This window comes from Oryctolagus cuniculus, chromosome 10 (assembly GCF_964237555.1).
Source record: "Oryctolagus cuniculus chromosome 10, mOryCun1.1, whole genome shotgun sequence".
In the NCBI taxonomy this organism is placed as follows: Eukaryota; Metazoa; Chordata; class Mammalia; order Lagomorpha; family Leporidae; genus Oryctolagus; species Oryctolagus cuniculus.
Window position 1 is genome coordinate 110,380,047 of NC_091441.1, and position 24,314 is coordinate 110,404,360.

A 24,314-nucleotide genomic window follows, 5' to 3' on the forward strand; every position below is an offset into this window, starting at 1 on the left:
AAAAAAAAAACACATTCAGTCAAAGCCCTTGAAACCCCCTCCCCCCGTCGTCGAGGCCAGTGCCACCTCGGGAGACCTGCAGCACCTGGGACAGGATTGGACTCCGATTCACCCATCTGGCCTTAAAAAAACAGTACAGAGGGTGGGCGTGCCTTGTAGCACACTCAGCCAAGAAGTCCCAAGGGCAGCTGCTGAGCTGGTGTCGCCGGCAGCGCTGGTGCACATGGCCTCGGCGACCCCAGGTGGCAGGGAACCATCTGCATTCAGAGCTGTCCCTGAGGCCACGGGACCCACAGGGACATTAGAGACATAGGGGGTGGGGAAGACGCCGCATGGAGTTTGCTGGCAAACCCTGGAAGCAAAACCACAAAGCAGCCCCTAGGGGAGCGGGAGCAAGGCCAGGGCACCCACCGCAGGCAGCTCTGCAGGGCTGCTGGGCCCTGGCCAGCAATGACCCGGGGACACCCAGTGACCGGGAGGCCAGAGCCCACTAGGTTGGAGATCCAGATGGGCCCAGAGCTGCAGGCCTGTGTCACCCGTCGTCACTTAACACAGTGGCGGCTCAGGCACCACCATGGCTGACAGGCTGGTCCTATTTATGGAGGAAAAGGCTGCGCTGGATCACAGGGGAGCTGACTCACCCTGTGGGCCACACGCAGCGTCTGGAGGTGGGACAGCTGACTGCACCTGATGGCGGGAGCAGCAGGTGGAGACGCCTGCTGACGCGCTTCCAGCACAACTCCAACGGGACTGTGTTAGCTGGGGCCTGCAGCTTCTCCCTGTGGGTGGCTCCCCTGCAAGTGAGCGGTCTGCGGGGTAGGTCAAGGTCAAGCACACACACTCCTCTCTGAATTCCCGCCTCCTGGAGCTTGGAAGTAGACCGACCCAAAGAGCGAGGTGCAGCTAGCCGGACCCTGGGATCATCTGTTACGTGGCAGCAGGTGCAGGCCTGAACATTCCCACCGAACCCGGCTCTCTGCAGCTGTGACTGGAACACACTCCCCGCACCTGGGCTCCCCTGGGTGAGGGGAATTTGCACCAAGAACCTCGTCTGTGAATGCCCACAAAATCCTGAAGCTCTTTGGGTGCTCTGTAGCTTGAGGAAACGTGGACACTGCCCACTCACAAACGAGGCACCAGGAAACACGGCTCTGAGCCTCATCGGCCCCGTCTGTAAGATGGCCGGAGCGCCACCAAGCCCACGCAGCCAGCGAGTGGGGTGGGACCCGCGGGACCCGCCCCCGCAGCACAGCCTAGCCCAGCCCAGCCCCGTCCCAGGCTCTCTGGCCGCCTCCCGGGGAACGCAGGGCCGAGCGGCGTGGGCGGGGCCAGACTCTGGCCCGCCCCCCCCGCGCCGCCGCCGCCCGCAAACAGACGCCGACGTCATGACGTCGTCTCCCTCCGGGCGCTTCCCGGGCTCGGTGCGTCACGTGAGCCGGTTTTCGCGCGAAAACTGGTTGTTGCTGGAGGAGCTTGAGGGAAGACAGCGGCGCGACGATGGCGGTGAGCGCGGCGTGCGGGGCGCGCGGGGTGCTGGCGGGGCCGAGGCGTCGCGGCCGCCGCGCCTCAGGTTCTCTGGGCTTCTCCGGGCCGCGGGCGGGACTCCGTGTTCGTGCCGGCGGGCCGGGGGCTGGGGTGCGCGGCGGGGTGGAGTCCGCCTGGCGATCCCTCTGCCCGCTGCAGCCTGGGGTCGCCGGGCACCCCAAGCCGAGCGCGCCCCTGTCATTGTTCACCCTGCACGTGCTGTGTAGGGCGCCATCTGTAAGCCTGCCGGGGGGGGGGGGGGGCGCGCCCGGCACGCCGGGGCCTGGGTCTTCTCCGCTGCTTCCTGCTGTGTTTTCCTGTTCCTTTGTCTTGGTTGCTGTGCGCTCCTCCAGCCCAAGGCCCCAGCCCGCTTCTGGTTTGGTGCCTCTACCTCATTTCCTGGCACAGGGCTGGGTACCTTGGGGGTGCTCAGATGGGTGGAATTCCTGCTGCAGGGCGAGCAAAGAGCCGTATCCCCTGGGTTGCGTGGAGAAAACGCAGGGTGCTGTGAGTGGCCGGGGTTCCCCTGTGCTCAGCCGAGAACATTCCAGGCAGAGGGAACCTCAAGTGCGAAGGACGTGAGGCTGGAAGGGGCTGGGGTGTTTGAGGACTGCTGCTGGTGGTCAGAGAGCCAGGAGGGAAGACCCCCGTGGGACCACCAGGAAGCTGAGTCGCACCCCCCCCCCCCCTCGGTGCCCCAGTGTTTGACCGCGGCTGCTTCTCTTGCAGGAATCATCCGAGTCCTTTACCGTGGCATCCAGCCCGGCCCGGCGTCGCCGAACCAATGATCCTCTCACCTCCAGCCCCGGCCGAAGCTCCCGGCGCACCGACGCCCTGACCTCCAGTCCTGGCCGTGACCTTCCTCCCTTTGAGGATGAGTCCGAGGGGCTGCTGGGTACAGAGGGGCCCCTGGAGGAAGAAGAGGACGGAGAGGAGCTTATTGGAGATGGCATGGAGAGGTACTTTCCTTCAGGGCCCTGGACGTGGCTTTGCAGAGCGCCCAGGCGTAGGCGTCTCGGCTTCGGGGGCTGGACAGCATCCTCGCCTGTGAGCGCAGCGTGGCTCAGGGTCTCGGGGAGACACAGCACAGCTTAGGTCGGTTTAACTTGCAGTATCTAAGCTAGAAGGGCCAGGTCTCGAGGCCTGGGTGGGCCCAACTGCTTGAGGGTGGCTCCCAGGGGACACAGGGGTCTGTAGGCTGGAGAAGAAGCACCAGCACAGAGAGATGGATTTATTTTATTTAAAATAGTTGTAGACGGAGAGAGGAAGGGAGAGGCAAAGGCGGAGAGAGAGATCTATCCTCTGGTTATTCCCCAAATGGTTACAGTGGCTGCGAGTGGGCCAGGCCAAAGCCAGGAGCTTCCTCTGGTTCTCCCACGTGGGTGCAGGGGCACAAGGACTTGGGCATCTTCCACTGCTTTCTCAGGGACATTATCGGGGAGCTGGGTCAGAAGGGGGACAGCTGAGGGGCTTTGCTGTGGTGTAGTGGGTAAAGTGCCGGCATCCCATATGGGCACCAGTTCAAGTCCTGGCTGCTCCACTTCCAATCCAGCTCTCTGCTGTGGCCTGGGAAAGCAGTAGAGGACGGCCCACGTCCTTGGGCCCCTGCACCTGCGTGGGAGATGTGGAAGAGGCTCCTGCTCCTGGTTTCAGATCAGCACGGCTCCAGCTGTTGCAGCTATGTGGGGAGTGACCCAGTGGCTGGAAGACCTCTCTCTCTCTTTCTCTGCTTCTGCCTCTGTAAAACTGCATTTCAAACAAACAGGCAAATCTTAAAAAGAAAGAAAAGAAAAGAAGTGGGGCAGCTGAGACTCGAACTGTTGCCTGAATCAGATGCTGGCACCGCAGACGGCGCCAGCCCTCAGTGCAGCTGTGGGCGTTGACATACAACTTTGTGTGTTTTCGGTTCTCTTGGTATGTTTCTAGGCATGGGGGCCAGGCCCTAAGACTTTTTTTTTTTTTTTTTTTTTTTTTTGTATTCACCTGTGTGCCGGAGAGACCCTTCATCTGCTGGTTTACTCCCCACAGAGCTGTGATGGCTGTTGTGGTCGTGGCTAAAGCCAGGAGCCTGGAACTCCATCTGGGTCTCCCACATGGGTGGCAGGGGCTCAAGCACTTGGGCCATCTTCCTCTGCCTTGCCAGGGGCATTAGCAGGGAGCAGCTGGGACTCGAGCCGGCTTTGATATGGGGTGCCGAGGACACCACCGGCAGCAACTCAACCCGCCGTGCCACAGTGCCAGTCCCGCCTTCCGCGTTCTTAGAAGCGAGGCTTGAGGGTTCCGATTCTCCGGCTGCTGTGAGGGGACACGTCCCTGTGGCTTGACTGGCATTTTCCTGGTGGCTGATGATTTCCGTGTTTTGTTTTTTGTTGTTGTTGTTGTTTTTTTAAAGATGTCTTTATTTTGAAAATCAGAGTTAGAGGAGGAGGAGAGAGAGAGATCTTCCATCTGCTGGTTCATTCCCCAGATGACTTCCATGGCTAAGGCTGGGGCAGACCAAGCCAGGAGCCAGGAGCTTCTTCCTGGTCTCCCACGTGGGTGGCAGGGGCCTAAATACTTTGGCCCTCCTCTGCTGCTTTTCCCAGGCCATTAGCAGGCAGGTGGATGGGTGTGGAGCAGCCAGGACTCGAACCCACACCCATATGGGATGGAGGCACTGCTGGCAGTGGCTTCACCCACTACATCATAGTGCCGGCCCCTCAAACACCTTTTTTGATTTTAGTAAAATACATAAAAAGTTGACTGCTTCAGTCTCTGCAGGCGTCACAGGTGGCGGCTTTACCGCATGGTTAAGGGATATTAAATGTGCCCGTATCGTGCAGGCCTTCTGAGCCTGCGTGTTGCTGGCCTGCGCGGCTGGGGCTCGTGGGCCTCCGGGATCGGGCCCACGTCCCGGGCGGGATGCTCTCCGCGGCGTTCACCGTGTTCACTCTGGGGCCGTCTCAGGGACTACCGCGCCATCCCGGAGCTGGACACCTACGAGGCGGAGGGGCTGGCTCTGGACGACGAGGACGTGGAGGAGCTGACTGCCAGCCAGAGAGAGGCGGCCGAGCGGGTCATGAGGCAGCGCGACCGGGAGGCTGGCCGGGGCCTGGGCCGCATGCGCCGTGGGCTCCTGTACGGTGGGTTCAGATGCGTGCTGGCCGGAGAGGCCGGTCCCGGCTTCCAGAGCCCCAGGGGGCTGGCAGGGCGTACCGGGGAAGCGGTGCGAGGTGCTGGGGAAGTTTGACGCGTGGGTACCCCTCGCCTCCCCAGACAGCGACGAGGAGGACGAGGAGCGACCCGCCCGCAAGCGGCGCCAGGTGGAGCGGGCCACGGAGGACGGCGAGGAAGACGAGGAGATGATCGAGAGCATCGAGAACCTGGAGGACCTCAAGGGCCACACGGTGCGCGAGTGGGTGAGCATGGCGGGCCCGCGCCTGGAGATCCACCACCGCTTCAAGAACTTCCTGCGCACCCACGTGGACGGCCACGGCCACAACGTCTTCAAGGAGCGCATCAGCGACATGTGCAAAGGTGTGGCTCCCTGCACCCTGGCCCCCTCAAAGGGTCCCTCACGTTGGCCTTGCTGGGGCACAGTTAGCACCTGTGAGGTGTGGGCAGTGTCCGGCTACAAGTCCCAGGCCGGATGGGGCTGGCACCGGAAACACAAGATGTCCGACCTTCAGAGAACCACAGTGTATTGAGTGTCTGCACTTGGACTGTCCTGGCTGTGCAGGGACCACCAACCTGGGTTCCTCCCCCACCCCCAAAAGATATTTATTTATTTGAAAGGAACAGTGAGAGAGAGCTTCCATCTGCTGGGTCACTTCCCAGATGGCCACAGTGGCTGAGGCCAGGCCAAGCAGAAGCCAGGAGGCTGGAGCTCCATCAGAGTCCATCTGTGAGGGGAAGGGCCCAGGCACTTGGCCCGTCCTCTGCTGCTCTCCCCGGGCCCATTAGCAGGGAGCTGGAATGGAAGTAGAGCCGCTGGGGACTTGAACTGGCAACTCAGGGAGGGCATGCCGGAGTCCCAAGTGGTGGCTTAGCCTGCCGCACCACAACGCCAGCCCCACCAAAATGTGTTTTTTTGTTTGTTTGTTTGTTTGTTTTGTTTTTTTTTGTTTTTTTTTTTTGTGTGTGTGTGATGTGTTTTGAAATGGCCAGGTTTTGTATAGAAATCTGGACTACTGCCTGGTCACAAAGTGGCAACACATTGCTGTGTGCAGTCCCCCCGCTCCCTGTGCCGGGCAGTTTCCCCATCAGTTTCCTTCCTGGTCCTTGAACGACTTTGCATCTGTAGCTCTGTTCCGTTCAGCAGCTCCACACTGTGGGGCGGCCCATTTTACAGAGCGGGGAGTTGAGGCTCAGGATGTGTCTAAGTCACGTAGGTAGAATCGCAGGGCCCCAGGGTTGGGCCAGTCGTCGTCTCCCTCCTCGTGCAGCCCCTGTCGTGAGGCAGAGGGCTCCTCCCTGGGCCCAAGCTGGCCCCTGCTCAGTGCCGTTGCCTCTCGCCCGCTCTCAGAGAACCGCGAGAGCCTGGTGGTTAACTACGAGGACCTGGCGGCCCGGGAGCACGTCCTGGCCTACTTCCTTCCCGAGGCGCCGGCAGAGCTGCTGCAGATCTTTGATGAGGCTGCGCTGGAGGTGGTGCTGGCCATGTACCCCAAGTACGACCGCATCGCCAGCCACATCCACGTGCGCATCTCCCACCTCCCTCTGGTGGAGGAGCTGCGGTCACTCAGGTGAGCTGCGGGCAGGTGAGAACCACGGGTCCTTGTGGTCTAGACGCTGCTGCAGAGTGGCAGTGCTGTGGGTGGGGCAGGGTGCGGCCAGGAAGAGCCCTCATCCCAGATGGGTTCTGGTTGTGTGGGAGTGCTATGGGGTGGGTTTGTTGGGTGGGCACTGTGTGTCCTCCTGGGTAGTCCTGGCCTTGTGTGGTCAGAGCAGCCTGGCTGCCGGCCTCTGATGTGTCCTTGTCCTCTACAGACAGCTGCACTTGAACCAGCTGATCCGCACCAGTGGGGTGGTGACCAGCTGCACGGGTGTCCTGCCCCAGCTCAGCATGGTCAAGTACAACTGTAACAAGTGCAACTTCGTCCTGGGCCCCTTCTGCCAGTCCCAGAACCAGGAGGTGAAGCCAGGCTCCTGTCCTGAGTGCCAGTCGGCTGGCCCCTTCGAAGTCAACATGGAAGAGGTGAGAGGCACACGGGTCCTGCTGCTGGCTGCTATCCAGTTTCAGTGGGTCCCCAAACGCAGGGCCTGACCCACCTCAGGCTCATGAAGAGGGACAGCAGAGAGCAAGATGGAGTTGTGTACTTGCTACACCTTAAAGAACTGCGATATTTATTCCAAAGGCAGAGTTTCGTGGGGGGTGGGGGGGGGCTCCTTCCCTCTGCTGTTCACTCCCCAGTGGTCACAATGGTTAGGGCTGGGCCGGGCTGAAGCCAGAAGCCTCGTAGTGCAATCCAGGTCTCCCCTATGGGTGGCAGGGCCCGAGCACTTGGGCCATCTTCTGCTGCCTTCCTAGGTGCCTTAGCAGGGAGCTGGGTCAGAAGTGGAGTCGCCAGGACTTGAACCAGCACTCATGTGGGATGCTAGCATCGCAGGTGGCGGCCAAAACTGCACCGTCGCTCTGCCAGCCCTGGTAGTTTTGTCTGAAATGTCCAAGTGGACAGCTTCTCCTGGCAAACTGGACCCCTTCTGACCTGGCTGCTGCTTTCAGGACACAGCTGTCCCGCCTCTGCAGGGCTGTCACTCATATGCACAGCCCCCGTCCTGTATGGACTCTGGTGCCTGCCCGGCTCGTGGGGCCCCTGGATTAGAACCACCTCAGGGCCGGCGCCGCGGCTCACTAGGCTAATCCTCCGCCTTGTGGCGCTGGCACACCGGGTTCTAGTCCCGGTCGGGGCACCGGATTCTGTCCCGGTTGCCCCTCTTCCAGGCCAGCTCTCTGCTGTGGCCAGGGAGTGCAGTGGAGGATGGCCCAAGTGCTTGGGCCCTGCACCCCATGGGAGACCAGGAGAAGCACCTGGCTCCTGCCATCGGATCAGCGCAGTGCGCTGGCCGCAGCGCACCGGTCGCGGCGGCCATTGGAGGGTGAACCAACAGCCAAAAAATATCTTTCTCTCTGTCTGTCTCTCTGTCCACGCTGCCTGTCAAAAAAAAAAAAAAAAAAAAAAAAAGAAAGAGTTACAGAGAGGGAGGTTCCTAGGCCATTAGGGAGCCGGATTGAAAGTGGAGCTGGTGGGATGGCAGTGTTGCAGGCGGTGGTTTACCTGCTATGCCACAACGCTAGCCCCATCACCGGGGCATTTTGGTTCAGAGTATGTACTTCTAACTGCTACGTCGTTCTCTCTTTGAGACAATAGTGAAATAATGGACAGCAAATAGGCTGGCACAGCCCATCAGAGTAACAGAGAACTCTTTCATCATTTGCTGCGTTCCTCCCCAAATGGCTGCGCCAGCCGGAGCTGAGTCAGGCCAAACCCAGGAGCTAGGACCTCCCTCCTGGTCTCCCGCATGGGTGGCCTGGGCCCAAGCACTTGGGCCACCTCTGCCTTCCTGGGCACGTTAGCAGGAAGCTGGGTAAGAAGCAGAGCAGGTGGGACTCGACGTGGACCTCCAGGATGGGATGCCAGTTTAACAAGCAGCAGCTTGACCGTTGTGCCACGAGGGCAGCCCCTCGGTGCTGTGTCCGTGGGGCTGATTCATCCGTGTCATGAGGTTGCAGTTAGAGCATCGGCATCCCCGTAAGTCACTTGCCCAGGAGAACGGACGCAGGATTTGAACTCGGGCAGCGTGGCTCATGGTGGCTCAGCCTGTATGAGATGTGCCAGGTTGGCCAGAGTGGGGACCGCCTGCCAGTGTTCTGGGGCGTGTGGGCTCCCTCCTGCCATCTTTGGCTCTTTGTTATTGCCCCTTTTCTTCATGGGACTGGGGTCGAGGTCAGGTGGCCTGGTAAGCTGTTGCTTTCAGGAGGGCACGAAGTGTGTCGCTCAGGGCGGGGCTGCCCTGACCTGCTGTCTGTCCCTCTAGACTGTCTATCAGAACTACCAGCGCATCCGCATTCAGGAGAGCCCGGGCAAAGTGGCGGCCGGCCGGCTGCCCCGCTCCAAGGACGCCATTCTGCTGGCTGATCTGGTGGACAGCTGCAAGCCGGGAGACGAGATCGTAAGTCCTTGGGGGCGGGAGCTGGCAGGCACGGTCACGGCCAGGGGTGGGGCTGGTGGTAGTGGGGGAGTCCGCCTGAGGTTGGTTCTTGAGTCAGCTGGGCAAAGAGCGTTTCCCCCTTGTGATGGCTGGCCAGGTGCTGGGATTAGGAGCAGTGTTCCTTTGGTTTTGCTGAGCTGCTCACCTTGGTGTCTGCAAGTGTGGTGTGGACAACTGGCAGTGGGAGAAAGTTGGGTAAAGGCAGCTGGAGGTGGACCCAGCTCCCGCTTGGCGCCTGGCTTCGGCCCTCTGACCAGTTGGCCTCTGCTGTCCCTAGGAGCTGACCGGCATCTACCACAACAACTACGACGGCTCCCTCAACACCGCCAATGGCTTCCCTGTCTTTGCCACCGTCATCCTGGCCAACCACGTGGCCAAGAAGGACAACAAGGTGGCCGTGGGGGAGCTGACGGACGAGGATGTGAAGATGATCACCAGCCTGTCCAAGGATCAGCAGATCGGCGAGAAGGCAGGTGGCAGGCGGGCTGGGGGCTGTGGGGCGGAGGCTGCTCGGCCCTGATGCCCTGGAGCCTTGGTTGCGATTCCCTGGTCCTAGAAATGGGCGCCCTCCTTACTTAGCTCCCCACCTGGAGCTCAGTCATCGCCTCCATGGGAGGCCCTGTCGCCGTGGGGAGGAGCCTGGATGTGGGTGCCAGGGAAGGGCCACCCAGCTCCTGCTCTGCCACGTGCCAGCTGAGTGGCCTGGTGGCTTCTGAGCCTGCGCCCCCTCCCGTGAGACAGGGAGGAGCCTCACTGGTTAGGACAGGATTGGGCTGACCATTGGGTGGGTTCTTTCCCCTTCGGCCTCCCGTGCCCTGCCCAGGCCTGACTCTGGAGCCAAGGCAGAGCCTTGGGGTAACTGCCAGCTCACGGGGCGTCCTGGCGGCCGGCCCTAACCCACAGCAGTTTCTCCAGGAGGAAGGCTCCCCCGCTGCGGCTTTGTGGTGGTTTCTTTTTTTTATTTTTTCCCCATGTAGACATTTTCACTGGAGGGTGGGGAGATGAGGGTTAAATCGGATGTTAGATTTTTCTCTGTAAAACTCCTCTGCCGTGTCTCCCGTCTAGACTCGCCTGCTTCCTGGTGCCTACTTGTTCTGAAGTTACTGTTCTCCCTCTGTCTTCCTCAGCTCAGTTTCTTGCTGGCTTTGTTGATGGTCTTGGATTTTGTGTGCTTTTTTAAACATTTGTTTATGTACTCGGAAGGCAGAGTGACAGAGAGACCTTCCATCTACTGGCTCTCTCCCCAGATGGCTACGACAGCCCGGGCTGGGCCTGGCTGAAGCCAGGAGACAGGAACTCCATCCTTGTCTCCCACGTGGGAGGCAGGGGCCCAAGCACTTGAGTGGTCACTGAGCATCTTCCCAGGTGGTTAGCAGGCAGCTGTATCAGAAGCAGAGGGACTGAGGTGCCTGGCACTCCAGTACGGGACGGGGGACGGCAGTGTTGCGCGTGGTGGCTTCCCCCTCTGTGCTCGACCTCGGCCCCTCCTCCTGCGGGGTTTCAGTGCAGAGCAGCTGCTGAGGGCCGCGTCCACTGCACTTCCCGTGGGCTGGCTTAGTGAGTGGGCTCATCTCCCTTGCGTGTGTCATCTCCCCAGGGACAGGGCCACCCCCGTCCCTAGAGGCTGGCTGGAGACAGCACGGCGAGTATGAGTGAATGGAGGCTGCTACGATTGGGGCGGAGCTGTGTCCCGGCGGCCGAGCAGCTCCTCGGTCATCGTCCTCTGTCCACTTGGCCTTGGAGCCCATGAGCCCTCTCTGCACAGCCGTGCCTGTCCCTTCTGGTCCCCCTCATCTTTCCATGCCTTGTGTCTGCTTGTCAGTGTCCCTGCACGTGCACGGCTGTTCTGCTTGCTTTGTTCCTCAGTGTGTCTTCTGCCAGTTAGCAGAATAGCTTCGTGTCCCACATCCCTATCCCCGGAGTGTTCAGTGGCTCTGAGTCCACGCGAGAGACTGCTCTGTCACCCAGCGGTAAACCCGGCAAGGGTGAGGCAGCTGGCATCTGCAGGCCTTGTCGGTGTGGGCTAGGCGTTCGGGAGTTTTCTGGGTTCTTCCCAGAAAGTTAATTTGGCGTGTCTGTTCTGTTCTTCCTCACCCCATCCCGTCTCCCACCCCTAGTCATCCCTGATTCGGTCTTTTAGTCTGAGGGTGAAGGAGAGAATCATGCCTTAGCGATGGGACCACAGAGGAGGGCTGCTTGTTTCATTGTGTGTTGCTGTCATTGAGGAAGTGCCACGGGAAGGCTGCTGTGAGTGCCAGTCCGCCCCCGGGTAAGGCAGACATGGCCCTTATTCTCACGCAGCCATAGATGCCCATGACAGCTAGGGCCAGGCTGAAGCCTGGAGCCTGGGACTTACTCCAGAATCTCCCAGGTGAATGGCAGGAAACCAGGTACTCGAGCCATCGCCTGTATCCCGGATGCACCAGCAGGAAGCTGGATTGGAAGAGGAATAGCCTGGACTCGGACTGGTGCCCCGGTAGGGATGCAGGCATCCCACGTGGTCACGTGGCTCTAGTTTGCTTTGATGTTCGTGTCACATGAGAATCTGGGCGTCTGGGTTTTTCAAAGTCTTAGTCTCTGATTACTGGTCCCTGTTCCTCTGGCAACGCTGACTAGGGCCATGCGGCAGGGCATGTGCCTTCCAGCGTGTTCTGTACCCCCTCTGGAGTTCTGTCCAGCCTGGTGAGCTCTGTTTTGAGACTCAGGTTGCCTTCTGGGGGGCATTGAATTTTGAGGGCCCTGGGCACTGATGGGGTCAAGTATTAAGGAGGTACGTGGCACACTGGACACAGATGTAACAGGAGAGGCACACGGCGTGCAGCCAGACTTCCTGTGGATTTTGGCCTAATCCTTCGTACGACCAGATAAGCCGCCCTCGTCTGTAAGTGGGGGGTGAGAGGACCTACTAGAGTTGTTAAAAGACCACGCAAGGGGCAGGCGTTGTGGTGCGATGGGTTAAGCTGCCACTTGGGACACCCATACCCTGTCTTGGAGTTCCTGGTTTGAAGCCCCAGCTGCTCCACTTCCCATCCTCTGCTAAGGCGTCCTGGGAAGCAGCGGATGATGGTTCGAGAACTTGCGCCCTTGCCGCTCTTCTGGGAGTCCTAGATGGAGTTCTGGGCTCCTCGTTTCAGTCTGGCCCACACAGAAGGAAAGAGCTAGACTGAATCAGTATTTGTGAAGTCCCTGTCCATGGGTAACTGCAACACTGTGACTCCTTGGCGCATTCGAGATTAGATTCTGTGCCACTCACCTGCTGTTCAGTGAGCCCGTCCGTCTCCTGGCTGACCGGGTCAGTGGCAGAGGGCACACGGGCAGTGTGGGCATTCGCGTGTTTGCTCTGCTGGCGCCCGGGAAGGCCTGCCTGGCACCGCCGCGGTGTGTACAGGATCGGCCTGGGCTTGGGGACTCTGCCCCGCATGGGAAGCAGGATGCCTGCCGCCCTTGGGACTGAGGGAGACGTTACCTCATCCTGCAGGGTTGCCCACTGCCAAAACGACAGCGGGCGGTGTCCAGGGGAGAGAGGTCAAGGCTTGGAGTCTTAGCCCGCCCAGCAGGGGTGCAGGCATGTGAGGAGGCTGTCTGCCCAGTGGTCTCCGCACAGTGAGCGTCTAACAAGAGAACTCTGTACTCGGTATTTGCCTGGAACGGTCGAGGTGATTTCCACGTAGTGCCAAACGCTGGAGGTGTCCTCTGGGCCCGTTTTGCTGACGAATACACTGAGGCACAAGGGGTTAAATAAGGATTTCCACCTTGGCAGTCGGGGAGCCCGTGCTCCCTGGACTCTCACGTGGCTGCTTCATCCGGTCACCACAGCTCGTTTTATTTGGTTACGAGGAGGTCCCTGGGGCACTCCATAACGCAAGGCTTAGTTCACACTGCAGAGCTGGCTGTCAGAAAACTTCATATGCGTGTGGAATGGTGTCATGAATTCGTCTGTCTAGTCCATTTTGTGCTGCTATAGCAGTGCCACAGACTGGGTGATTTTTTCGAGAGGCAGAGGGGGGGGACAGCATCCATGTGCTGGGTCAGTCTCCCTGCCCGCCCCGTGCCTGCAGTGGCTAAGGCCAGGAGTCAGGAAGTCAGTCCAGTCCACAGGAGTGGCAGGAACCCAGCTGCCTGAGCCGCCACCTGCTGCCTCCCAGGGTCTGCGGCAGCACAGAGCTGGAGCCAGGAGCCAGGGCCAGGAGTGGGACCTTGGGACTCCAGTGTGGGGCAGAGGCAGCTTGGCCACGAGGCCTAACCCAACCACGATGCGGTTATCACACTCGAGAAACAGTGAATGATTGGGACTGTGTTAGATGTCTCTGAATGTCTGACCTTTAAAAATCGGTGTGGGGGCTGGCCTTGTGACGCAGCGGGTTAAGCCGCAGCTCGCAGCCCTGGCGTCCAGTCCTGGCTCTTCTGCTTCCAGTCCACCTTGCTGCCCGTGGGCCTGGAGGCAGCGGATGATGCCCACGTGCTTGGGCTCCTGCCACCACGGGAGATACCTGGCTCCTGTCTGCAGCTGGTCCACCCTGGCTCTTGCAGCTGTCGGGGGAGTGACTGTGGACATAGGATTTCTCTCTCTCTCTCCTCTGTGCCCACCTCCTATTCCCCCCAGCACTCTGCCTTTCACATACATAAATCCTTAAAACGTTTGTTAGATGTTAGTGGCTTCTTGGAGCCAGCTTCCAAAAAGGGCCCACGGTGATGACTGATTTCTAAAGCTCATCTCTGAATCTCGTCATCTTCAGGCCGCTGCTTCTCCCTACTCCCCTTCAGTTGTTTGGGAGACACTGGGTGGTCTCCCCTGCTGAGTCTCCCAGAGTCCAGATGTTGCTGACCTGTGCTGGCTGAACACAGGCCCCGGTCACCTGTGCGTCAGTAAACTGGCGTCAGTTAGAGAAGCTGAGTCAGACTCTGTTTGGTTTTCATTCTTTCTGTGTGGGGGCCCTGGCTCTCACGGGCGGACTTCCTTCTGATGGGAGTGGCCACCAGGGACGGGGCGATCCTTGGCCAGGGCCACTGGGTCACGAGGAGTTGCCAGAGGAGGCTCACTTGCCGGGAATCCTTGGCAAGGAGGAGCGTCTTTGTGAGCTGTGTTTAACACCAGGTCGAGCCCCAGGAGGAAGCGCAGGACGAGTGCTCGCTCGTTCCTCTTTGATTTGCCAGTTTGCAGAATGGCGAGTTGGTTCTGCAGCGTCCTACGACGTGAGTGGCGCGTCCTTACTGAGTGGCGCTGTGGTCTGTCTTGTGGTTGCCATCTTCACTGAGCTCAGAGTGGCCCGTTTTTGTCGTGTTGGATTCGAAGAGTCCTGCTGACCCCACCCTGGTTGTCTTTGAGCTGCCTCTCTGGGTTTCTGGCAGAAGATACCGTAGGCTGCTCTTGTACCTTTCCCGCTCAGACCCGGTGTCGGCCACTTCTCCGAGGAGTGGGAAGTCTTCAGTGGGACGCGGTGTTCAGGAACGTCTGACTTGGCAGGTGGGGTGGGCCTCCTCTTCCACCGTCACTGCCGGTTTTCTTCTTCGGTGCCCTCCTCCCCGGGGCCCTGGTGCCGTCTGAGCTCCTCCTTGCTTTGTCCTGGAAGGAGGGAAGTGTGGGGATTCCGTGCTGCTCCTGCTGGCCGGGATGGGGGTGGGGAGGTGGCACCGAAGGTCAAGGTTCAGCTCTGCAGCTCCTCCAAGCAAGAACTTTGATGCCTCTAATTCTGTCTTTAAAACTCACGCAGATTTGCGTTCTCTCTCCTGCACACACCCTCGAGAGCTGTTGCAGTGAGTTGGCAGTCTCAGCCTCTGGTGGACACAGCTCCCAGATGTGCAGTCTTGGTCATTGACCGTGGCCCAGCCATGAGCCAGGCACTTGCCTGTCTCTCTGCCACGTGATGACACAGGCTGGGGCGGGGCAGCGTGGTGAAGACCCCCCGCCCCCGTGTCTGTTATGGGCTGACTTCCGCCACATGGTGCCCTGCTCTCAGATGCGGCTCTCGCCTCATCTCCACTCTTGATCTGTGGTCTTGGGAAATTACTTCCTGGCGTAAGAGAGTAAAGGGGTCTTTGAGTCATGGGTCTGTGGTTGTCTGGTAGAACTGATGGGAAGGCCCCGCGTCGGGGCAGGGCCTGGTGGGCCGGGTGCCTGAGAGCTGGGGCCAGAGCGAGCACTCACATCGGTGTCCCTCCCTGTTCTCAGATCTTTGCCAGTATAGCGCCTTCCATCTATGGCCATGAAGACATCAAGAGAGGCCTGGCCTTGGCTTTGTTTGGAGGGGAGCCCAAAAACCCAGGTGAGTGGCTCGGGCACTACCCCTTCCTCTCCAGGGCGCTAGCGGCTTTTGCTCCGCCAGTGTCTTGGGGAGCCAGCACTGTGGTAACAGGCAAGGCCACGTGGGCGCTGGGTGGAGAGAGTGGGTCAGGCTGTGTGTGTGACCCGCTCACCAGGAGGGAGGACAGCCCCTGGCCACTGCTCCTCAGGCTGCTGGGGGATCCAACTCCACGGCTGCCTGCCCTTGTGCTTGGAACAAATTAGTCTTTGCTTCTCTCTTAGGTTTAAGCTTTAGCTACAACCGTAGCATAGAAATCTTTATTTTACATTTTGATAAAAGATGAGCACACACTGCCCTTTTTTTCTTTTTGATAGATTTATTTATTTGAAAGCATTACAGAGAGAGGTAGAGACAGAGAGGTCTTTCACCTGCTGGTTCACTCCCTAGTTGGCCCATATGGGATGCCGGCACTGAAGGCTGAGGCTTTAGCCCGCTGCACCACACCGCCTACCCTAGACTGCTGTTTCTCGCCCCGGGTCCCTCCCTGCCGTAGGTCACTCCCAGTCAGGTTGCTGTGTGTGCTCCAGGCCCTTGTGGCAATGTTAACCGATGTGTGCAGTGAACAAGGGGCTTCCTGACATACGTGCGCATTGATATTTGCAAACGCAGGCTTCCCTGTGCGTGTGCCCCGTGCCCTGCCCACCCCGACACACCCAGCTGACCTCCCCCCTGCAGCCTGCAGAGCAGGCTCATTCTTGAGTCTCCGTGTCCTGGTCCGTATAGCATGGTTTGTTTAGTTCCGGTTGAGTCTCCGTGTCCTGGTCCGTATAGCATGGTTTCTTTAGTTCCGGTTGAGTCTCCGTGTCCTGGTCCGTATAGCATGGTTTCTTTAGTTCCGGTTGTACATTTGAATCACTCACTGCTGTGCACACTCACATTCACAAAGGATGCCTTGTGCAGGCTGCGTCCCCGGACGTGTTCCTCAGGGTTAAATGCTCAGAACGGAAAGACTGCTGGTGGGGGCCGCCCCTCCCTGTCAGGGGGCTGCGCCTTTGCCATTGCTAATAAGCAGGTTGAGGGGTGGATGGGGTGCACCCATCTTGCCCCCCACCCGCCCCGTGCCTCTTCCAGGTGGCAAGCACAAGGTGCGGGGGGACATCAACGTGCTTCTGTGTGGAGACCCTGGCACGGCGAAGTCTCAGTTCCTGAAATACGTTGAGAAGGTGTCCAGCCGGGCCATCTTCACCACCGGCCAGGGCGCGTCAGCTGTGGGCCTCACAGCCTATGTGCAGCGGCACCCCGTCAGCAGGGAGTGGACCTTAGAGGCCGGGGCGCTGGTTCTGGCCGACCGAGGAGTGTGTCTCATCGATGAGTTTGACAAGGTGGGTCCCTGGGTGGCGTGGGCCTCGGCACTCGGCTTGGGCCCGCCTGAGACCGGCGGTGGGGGCTGGGCCTTGCTAACGGTTGGGCCCTCGACTGGCAGATGAACGACCAGGACAGAACCAGCATCCACGAGGCCATGGAGCAGCAGAGTATCTCCATCTCCAAGGCCGGCATCGTCACCTCCCTGCAGGCCCGCTGCACCGTCATCGCCGCCGCCAACCCCATAGGTACCCCGCGGGGCAGCTGCTGGGCTTGGGGCCTGCCGTGGGGCACTGGGCAGCATGGGGTCCCTTCCGCGCGTCTTATTGGAGAGGGCAGGAGGTCAGAGTGGAGGCACGGGTGTTTTTGTAGAGCCCGCGTCTTGGACCCACCGTGGCTGTCCCCGGGAGGGGGCATCGTCTTAGCTGGGGCAGAGCTGGGTCTGAGCTTGTTAGACTTGCTCTTCAGGCTGTTTCAAGCATTGCTTGTGGAAAGAGCACTTTGCCTGATGGACAGTAGGTGCTGCGTGGCCATTCCGTGTCCTCCTTCCCTCCGACGCCCTCGTCCGCTCCCCCTCTGATGGAGGCTGGGGGCACTCGCTGTGATGCAGGGTACCCTGTGTTTCAGGAGGACGCTATGACCCCTCACTGACCTTCTCTGAGAACGTGGACCTCACGGAGCCCATCATTTCCCGCTTTGACGTCCTGTGCGTGGTGAGGGACACGGTGGACCCGGTCCAGGTACAGCCGCCTCTTCTGGGGTTCTGGGGCCCTCGTGTGAGGCTTAGGGCCGTGCAGTGTGCCTGGTGCAGGGAAATGGGCACTGCGCGGGCGTGGCCTGCTGTCCAGTGTTGTTCTCTCGGTCTTGTGTCATGTCCAAAAGTCCTGACTTCTCTTTCTTCCACCGGCCGCTCCCTGGCTGCCCTCCCAGCCTAATCCTCAACCTTGCAGTGAGTCTCTGCCCTTAGGCCTGAGAGTGTAAGTTGCTTATCGGCCAGCTTGTGGCTTTCCACTGAGATGAGAAGCCGTGGCCGTCCCTCTCCTGCCGGACCCTGTGAAATCTGGGCTGTCGCCGGCCGGTGGCGCACTGCCCGCACTGCTCCCTGCCTCTGCTTGCACCCGCCTGCTTCCTCTCCTTCCTGTCTTTCTTCCCGGCACATGAAGCTCTCTGTCCTGGAAGTTTGGAACTCCTCGCCTCCTCCCAGCTGTGTGACATCTCCCAGCGGGCACCCGAATCTGCACCGAGAGGGTGTGACGCGTGCATTGGTGAGAGGCCGTCGCTCTGCTCGCACACGCCACTCGGGCTGACCCCCCCCCCCTTCCTCCCCACCGTAGGATGAGATGCTGGCGCGCTTTGTGGTCGGCAGCCACGTCAGACACCACCCCAGCAACAAGGAGGACGGGCTGGCCAACGGCAGCGCCGCGGAGCCTGCCCTGCCCAACACGTACGGCGTGGAGCCGCTGCCGCAGGAGGTCCTCAAGAAGTACATCATCTATGCCAAGGAGAAGGTCCACCCCAAGCTCAATCAGATGGACCAGGACAAGGTGGCCAAGATGTACAGCGACCTGCGGAAGGAGTCCATGGTGAGGGGTGGCCTGTGTGCTCAGTCCCCAGAGCACGGGGCAGGAAGGCAGTGCAGAAAGCGGCACGTCTCTGTGGTCTTGGTCTCTTTTACGCCATTTTCTGTAACAGTACCCGCGACTGGGAGCTTGGGAAACAGAGGCTCTGGGACCTGCTGGTGGTGATAGCGGGTGGAAGGAAGGGTGAGAGGTCACTTAGCGGGAGGGGAGCGGAGAGCCGGCTGCCGAAGCCTTGCAGGAACCTGCTGGCCCCTGCGTTGATCCCTCCTGCCGGCTCACTGGTCTACCAAAGGCACCCCTTCCCAGTATTACGCCAAACCATGGCATACGCCTGCCTCGTGGTAGGGCCAAGGTCTTTGGATTGACCAACCGTCATCCTAAGTCAGCCACAAGACTCTGACCTTCTCTGGTTAAATTCCACATCGGCTTTGCGTAAATCTCACCCAGATCAACGTGAGATCTGAGCTCCAGGTTTCATTTTAGTTCATAATGAATGGAGCAGGAATTCTTTTATTTCCCTTATTCCTTTCATTCTAAATTTTTGTTTATTTACTACTTTATTTTATTTGAAAGGTAGAGAGCCACACAGAGCTCCTCCGTCTACTGGTTTACTTCCCAGATGTCCATACCACTGGGGCTGGACCAGGCCAAAGCCAGGAGCCCAGAACTCAGTCCAGGTCTCCCGCCTGGGTGGCGGGGCCCCATGCACTTGAACCATCACCTGCTGCCTCCCATGGTGCCCATTTACAGGAAATTGGAATTAGAAGTGGAGCCAGGACTTGAATGCTGTCACTCTGACATGGGGCGTGGGTGTCCCAAGTGGTGTCTGAAGCACTGTGCCAGATGTCCACCCTGGGAGGAAGAATTTCAGGGCAGCTCGTAAGCAGCTGGGATGCAGAATCCTCGTGGGTGGCTCTTCCTGCCCACACCTACTCAAGGCAGCCATGTTTTTTTGTTGTTGTTTTTGCCCTTTAGTTTTACCATGTCTTTCAGAGCATTCAACTCAGTTTTCGTAGAAACTACTTTTTTTCTCAGTGACATTTCACTGGGTTATGTGGTATTTGGTATGTGACAGTAGATTTTACAGCTGGCCACAGATAAGACCAGCTCTGAGCTGTGTTGAGGTCGGATGGGGGAGCAACCCCTTGCAGATGTGAGCGGCCAACATGCACTGCACACCTTCATGTTTTAAGAAAGACCCAGAAGGGGCTGGCGCTGTGGCATAGCGGGTAAAGCCATTGCCTGTAGCACCAGCATCCCATACGGTTACCGGGTTGAGTCCTGGTTGTTCCACTTCTGATCCAGCTCTGCTGTGGTCTGGGAAAGCAGTAGAAGGTGACCCAAGTCCTTGGGCCCCTGCACCTGTGTGGGAGACCCAGAAGAAGCTCCTGGCTTCAGATTGGCCGTTGCGGCCGTTAGGGGAGTGAACCAGCGGAAGGAAGATTTCTCTGTCTCTCTCTTTCTTTGCCTCTGCCTTTCAAATAAATAAATAAATCTTTTAAAAAATTCAGACAGACAGAGCTGGGAGCATGAGTTGGCCTGGCGCCTTCGCTCTGTGAGATAAGCCTGCCTGGTTCTGGCTGCCCAGAGTGCCCCCTCTGCCTGTCCTGCCTCTCCTCCCCCCCTGAGAGACCCGACGCCGTCCTCCCCCGCAGGCGACGGGCAGCATCCCCATCACGGTGAGGCACATCGAGTCCATGATCCGCATGGCCGAGGCCCACGCGCGCATCCACCTGCGGGACTACGTGATCGAGGACGACGTGAACATGGCCATCCGCGTGATGCTGGAGAGCTTCATCGACACGCAGAAGTTCAGCGTCATGCGCAGCATGCGGAAGGTGGGCGTGGAGGGGGCGTGGCCGCGGGCCAGCTCGGCCCGGGAGGCCGCGGGTGGCCGGCGCCCTGGCTGCCCGGCGGCGGCCTGACCTGGCGCTGTGAGGCGTGGGGAGCGGCGCTTGACTGTGCTGTCTCCCGCAGACTTTCGCTCGCTATCTGTCGTTCCGGCGGGATAACAACGAGCTGCTGCTCTTCATATTGAAGCAGCTGGTGGCAGAGCAGGTGACTTACCAGCGGAACCGCTTCGGGGCCCAGCAGGACACTATCGAGGTGCCCGAGAAGGACTTGGTGGACAAGGTATGCGCATGGGTGGGAGGTGGGGGTCGGGCTGTGCTGCTTTGGGAGCTGTTAGTGACATCTTGGGGTCGTTGAGCGGACCGGCCTCTGATGATAGCCGTTTGTTGAGTTTTCACAATTCCACGTGTGTGGCAGCTTGATCTTGTCTCATTTCCTAGAGGCAGAGAAAGGCACAGGGCCACCAAGGAACTTGTCCAAGTTCCACGGCAGCGGTGGAGCTAAGATTGGAAGCCTGGCTCCCGGCTCCGGCCCCGTGGTCGCTGCCCCTCCGGGTTCCCCTGCTCTGGGGACACGGCCCGGCTCACTCCGCGTTTGCTCTTCGCAGGCTCGGCAGATCAACATCCACAACCTGTCCGCCTTCTACGACAGTGAGCTCTTCAGGATGAACAAGTTCAGCCATGACCTGAAGCGAAAGATGATCCTGCAGCAGTTCTGAGGCCCGGGGGTTCTGGGCCTGGGGAGTCGGGCCAGGCGCTCAGTTTTACGGACTTTAGCCGAAGCCACTGGCGCTCAGAGGGTGCTGAGGCCACGGTGTGCAGCCCTGGTCTCCTGGGCTCAGGTCGTGTCTCGGAGGGAGGGTATTTATTTCTTTGGCTTCGCTTCCTGCTTCTCTCACCTTCTGGGTGGGCAGACTGCCAGCGTGTTAGAAGCTCAGTAGGCCGCGCCCACACCAGTGTTGTCTGTATATAGCACCTTGCACCACCAGAGTGCGCTTTAGGGGAATGACCGTCCCTGCACTGATGTCGGGAGAGCTGTGCCTTTCACCTTGGGTTTTGTGTCCACACTTGATTCTGCCGCCTTTGGCCACAGAGCAGTGTAGACGTCTCTGTTCTTTTTCACAGCTCTGTCCCGCGGTAGGGGAGCACCGCCCACCAGCGCGTGCCTGCGGGGCACCTGTGTGCTGCGGGCGTGGTGGGGCTTACATCCCCTGGCTGGGGCACTTGAGGGAATTGGATTGGGACATGAAGAGTCTCCATTAGCCACGACTGTCAGCCAGCGTTGCTATGCTCATCTGTTTCCTCGTTCTCCTGTTTGTACATGCAGGTCTGTTTCTAGAGTTTTAATTTTTAATAAAGAATTCCAAGCACTGGATGTATCCGTTGGCCTCAGTTCTGCGTAGTATCCCAACCCGAGCTTCCCCGGGCTTCCTTCGAAGGCCTTTTCCATCGTTGGCCTTTGGGTTTTGTAGGAAGTAGGGCAGATTAGGAAAGCAGCTTTGTGAATGTGGCAGAGTAAGAAATCACATGGACCTCCCTCAGGAACTCGGTGTCGGTGCTGTCTGTGACGTCTGAGTGGAATCCGTGGGGATCCAGGAGCAGGCGTGTGTGTGGCGGGACCGGGGGAGTGCGGCGGCATTGTCCTTTTCCGCAGTGTCGCTGGCTTCCACACCAGAGGCGCTCAAGGGCTGAGCTGCTGGAGGGCCTGGTCCGGGGTGGGGCTGAAGTGTCTCCTTGCTCCTCCTGCCTTGTCCAGTTGCGCCCTGGGGAACTTTCCAAGGTGCATCTGTTGGAGGAAAGCCCTGCAGATCCTTAGGGAAAGTGAGTGTCTGGGTCCCTCATCATTTCCCAACACGAGTAATTGCCTAAGAGCCTGCTAAGCACCACCCCTAGGCGGCCAACAGGCCGCACGTGGTTTCCTTTCCTCGCCCGGCCTGCAGCTCATGCAGGGCACGGGGAGTCGGCACAGGCCAGGGAGAGTCTGCAAGTCGTGCTGTGCGGCGAGAGGAAGCAAGCAGAAGTGGGAAGCTCCGTTGGCAGAGGTGGTGGGGAGTGGGTTGCTGAGGGAAGGACCCTTTTAAAGGTGTGGTTTCTGGGAGGATGGAGAAGGGGCCGGCCACTAGAGCGAGTGGCTGAGGCGCAGAGCTGGGGCGGTAAACTAGGCCGTAGCAGGCCTCAGCGCGGTAGGCAGCAGGGAGGAGGGTGTTGACAGAAGCCAGAAGCAACCGTTTCACAGGGTCGAGGCCAGCTGGCCCGAGTATCTGAGAGCAGGTAGAATGACACCTGTCGACGGTGACGTGAGATGCGGCTGTGCTGAGTCACCAGTATCCTGCGCAGACATCTCTAATGCATCCCGATGTATGTGTGTCTCTGAAACTCGGCGTTTGTGGTCGCGTGCAGGGGACCTCGACAAGCGTTTTCTGTGCTTCCTGGTGGAGGTCGGGTTGGAGTGTGAGTGGGATAAACGGAAGGAAGGAAACTGGAGAAAGCTGAGCAGTCTGGTGCTGAGGGGAGCCCGGGGGGACAGCTGACTGTATATGCAGCAGGGGAAGTTTTTCCATTGCTGTTCATCTTAGGAGTAGGCAATTCAGTTTCTTGTTCTTGCCATAGTTTATCAGATTAATTTTTTTTAAATTCAAAAAATATGCTGGTGCCGCGGCTCACTAGGCTAATCCTCCGCCTTGCAGCGCCGGCACCCTGGGTTCTTGTCCCGGTCGGGGCGCCGGATTCTGTCCCGGTTGCCCCTCTTCCAGGCCAGCTCTCTGCTGTGGCCAGGGAGTGCAGTGGAGGATGGCCCAAGTGCTTGGGCCCTGCACCCCATGGGAGACCAGGATAAGTACCTGGCTCCTGCCATCGGATCAGCGCGGTGCGCCAGCTGCAGCGCGCCGGCATTGGAGGGTGAACCAACGGCAAAAGGAAGACCTTTCTCTCTGTCTCTCTCACTGTCCACTCTGCCTGTCAAAAAAAAAAAAAAAAAAACTTAAAAAAGTCAAAAAATACGATACCATATGCATTAACTTTTCATTAATTTTCATGAAATTATTTTCATTTTTATTTGAAAGGCCAAGAAAGATCTCCCATGCACTGGTTCACTCCCCCACAACAGCCAGGACTGGGCCAGGCTGAAGCTGGGAGACTGGAACTTAGTCTGGGTCTCCCACGTGGGTGGGTATCAGGGACCCAAGTACTTTTTAAAAACTTTATTTATTTGAAAGGTAGATCAACAGAGAGAGACAAACAGATCCCTGTTCTGTGGTTCGCTTCTCAAATGCCTGCAACGGCAAGGCCCAGGCAAGGCCAGGCCAGGAGTCTGGAACTCCAGTGCCGTCTCCTGTGAGTGGCAGGCACCCAACTAGGTGACGTATCAGCTGCCACTCCACTTCCACAGCGCAGTAGCGGGAAGCTGCAGTCAGAAGCAGAGTAGCCGGGACTCGAGCCAGGCACTCCAGTGTGGGATGAAGATGTATTTATTTGAAAGGAAGAGTTACAGAGAGACAGATTTCCATCTCTGGTTCACTCTCCAAATGACTGCAATGGTTGGGGCTGGGCCAGGCCAAAGCCAGGAGCTTCTTCAGGGTCTCCCACGTGGCTGCAGGGGCCCCAGGACTTGGGCCATCTTCTGCTTTCCCAGGCCATAGCAGAGAGCTGGACCGGAAGTGAAGCAGCTGGAACTCAAACCAGTGCCCATATGGGATGCCGGCACTGCAGGCGGCAACTTGACCCACTACAGCACAGTGCTGGCCCCGTGTATTTTCTTCTAATAGTTTCGTTTTCATGGTTTTAGCTCCTAGGTCTCAGATCCATTTGGAGGTAAGTTTTGTATGAGGTAGGAGGTAGAAGCACCCAACCCTCATTCTCTTGTGTGTGTATACAGTCGGCTCAGCACCATTTCCTGAAGAAACCATTGCTTCTGCATTGAACTGATCTGGCACTGCTTATTGACAATTGACTGGTGACGATGAGAATTTATTAATGGGCTCTGAGTTCTTTTTCAAGGATATGTCTACCGTGTGCCAGTACCAATTTGTTTTTCAAGTTCTGACTATTTTAGATGCATTGGATTTTTGTATGAATTTAGGGTCAGCTTGTCAACTTGTGCAAAGAAGCCAGCAGCAGTTTCGGGGCGGGGGGGGGGGGGGCGGGGGGGGCACTGACTGTTCACTGTCGGGATTGCTCTCACTGTTAGGTCCTCTGATTGGGAAGTGGGATGTCTCATTTAGTACGTCTTTCATGTCTTTCAACAGTGTGTTTTCAGGGTGTTTTGTGCTTTCAAAATTAGATATTAATAGGACTGGCAGTGTGGGGTAGCTGGTTAAACCGCCATCTGCTGCGCTGGCATCCAGTATGGGTGCCGATTCGAGTCCTGGCTGCTCCACTTCCCATCCAGCTCCCTGCTAAGGTGCCTGGGAAAGTCCTTGGGCCCTGTACCCACATGGGAGCCCTGGATGAAACTCCTGGCTCTTAACTGTGGTTTGGCTCAGCTTTTGCTGTTGCAGCCATTTGGGGAGTGAACCAGCGGATGGAAGATGTCTCTCTCTCTGTCTCTCCCTCTGTTATTCTGCCTT

General features: G+C 58.7%; 1 protein-coding gene across 1 annotated transcript; it reads left to right on the plus strand.

The window, feature by feature from the left end:
- Positions 1-1,363: 1,363 nt before the first annotated feature.
- MCM2 (minichromosome maintenance complex component 2) lies at positions 1,364-21,124 on the plus strand. Its single transcript, XM_051852595.2, has 16 exons — positions 1,364-1,503; positions 2,254-2,483; positions 4,471-4,646; positions 4,780-5,040; positions 6,029-6,248; positions 6,493-6,700; positions 8,542-8,676; positions 8,993-9,184; positions 14,885-14,978; positions 16,089-16,339; positions 16,441-16,567; positions 16,947-17,059; positions 17,654-17,902; positions 19,555-19,737; positions 19,877-20,032; positions 20,358-21,124. Exons 1-16 carry the CDS (start codon positions 1,498-1,500, stop codon positions 20,466-20,468), a joined length of 2,712 nt encoding a protein of 903 aa, XP_051708555.2. The 5' UTR covers positions 1,364-1,497; the 3' UTR covers positions 20,469-21,124.
- Positions 21,125-24,314: the final 3,190 nt, after the last annotated feature.

Coding starts and splice junctions, on each gene's coding strand:
- MCM2 (XM_051852595.2), top strand. Junction 6,701..8,541: donor TCGAAGTCAACATGGAAGAG/GTGAGAGGCACA, acceptor CTGTCCCTCTAG/ACTGTCTATCAGAACTACCA. Junction 17,060..17,653: donor ACACGGTGGACCCGGTCCAG/GTACAGCCGCCT, acceptor TCCCCACCGTAG/GATGAGATGCTGGCGCGCTT.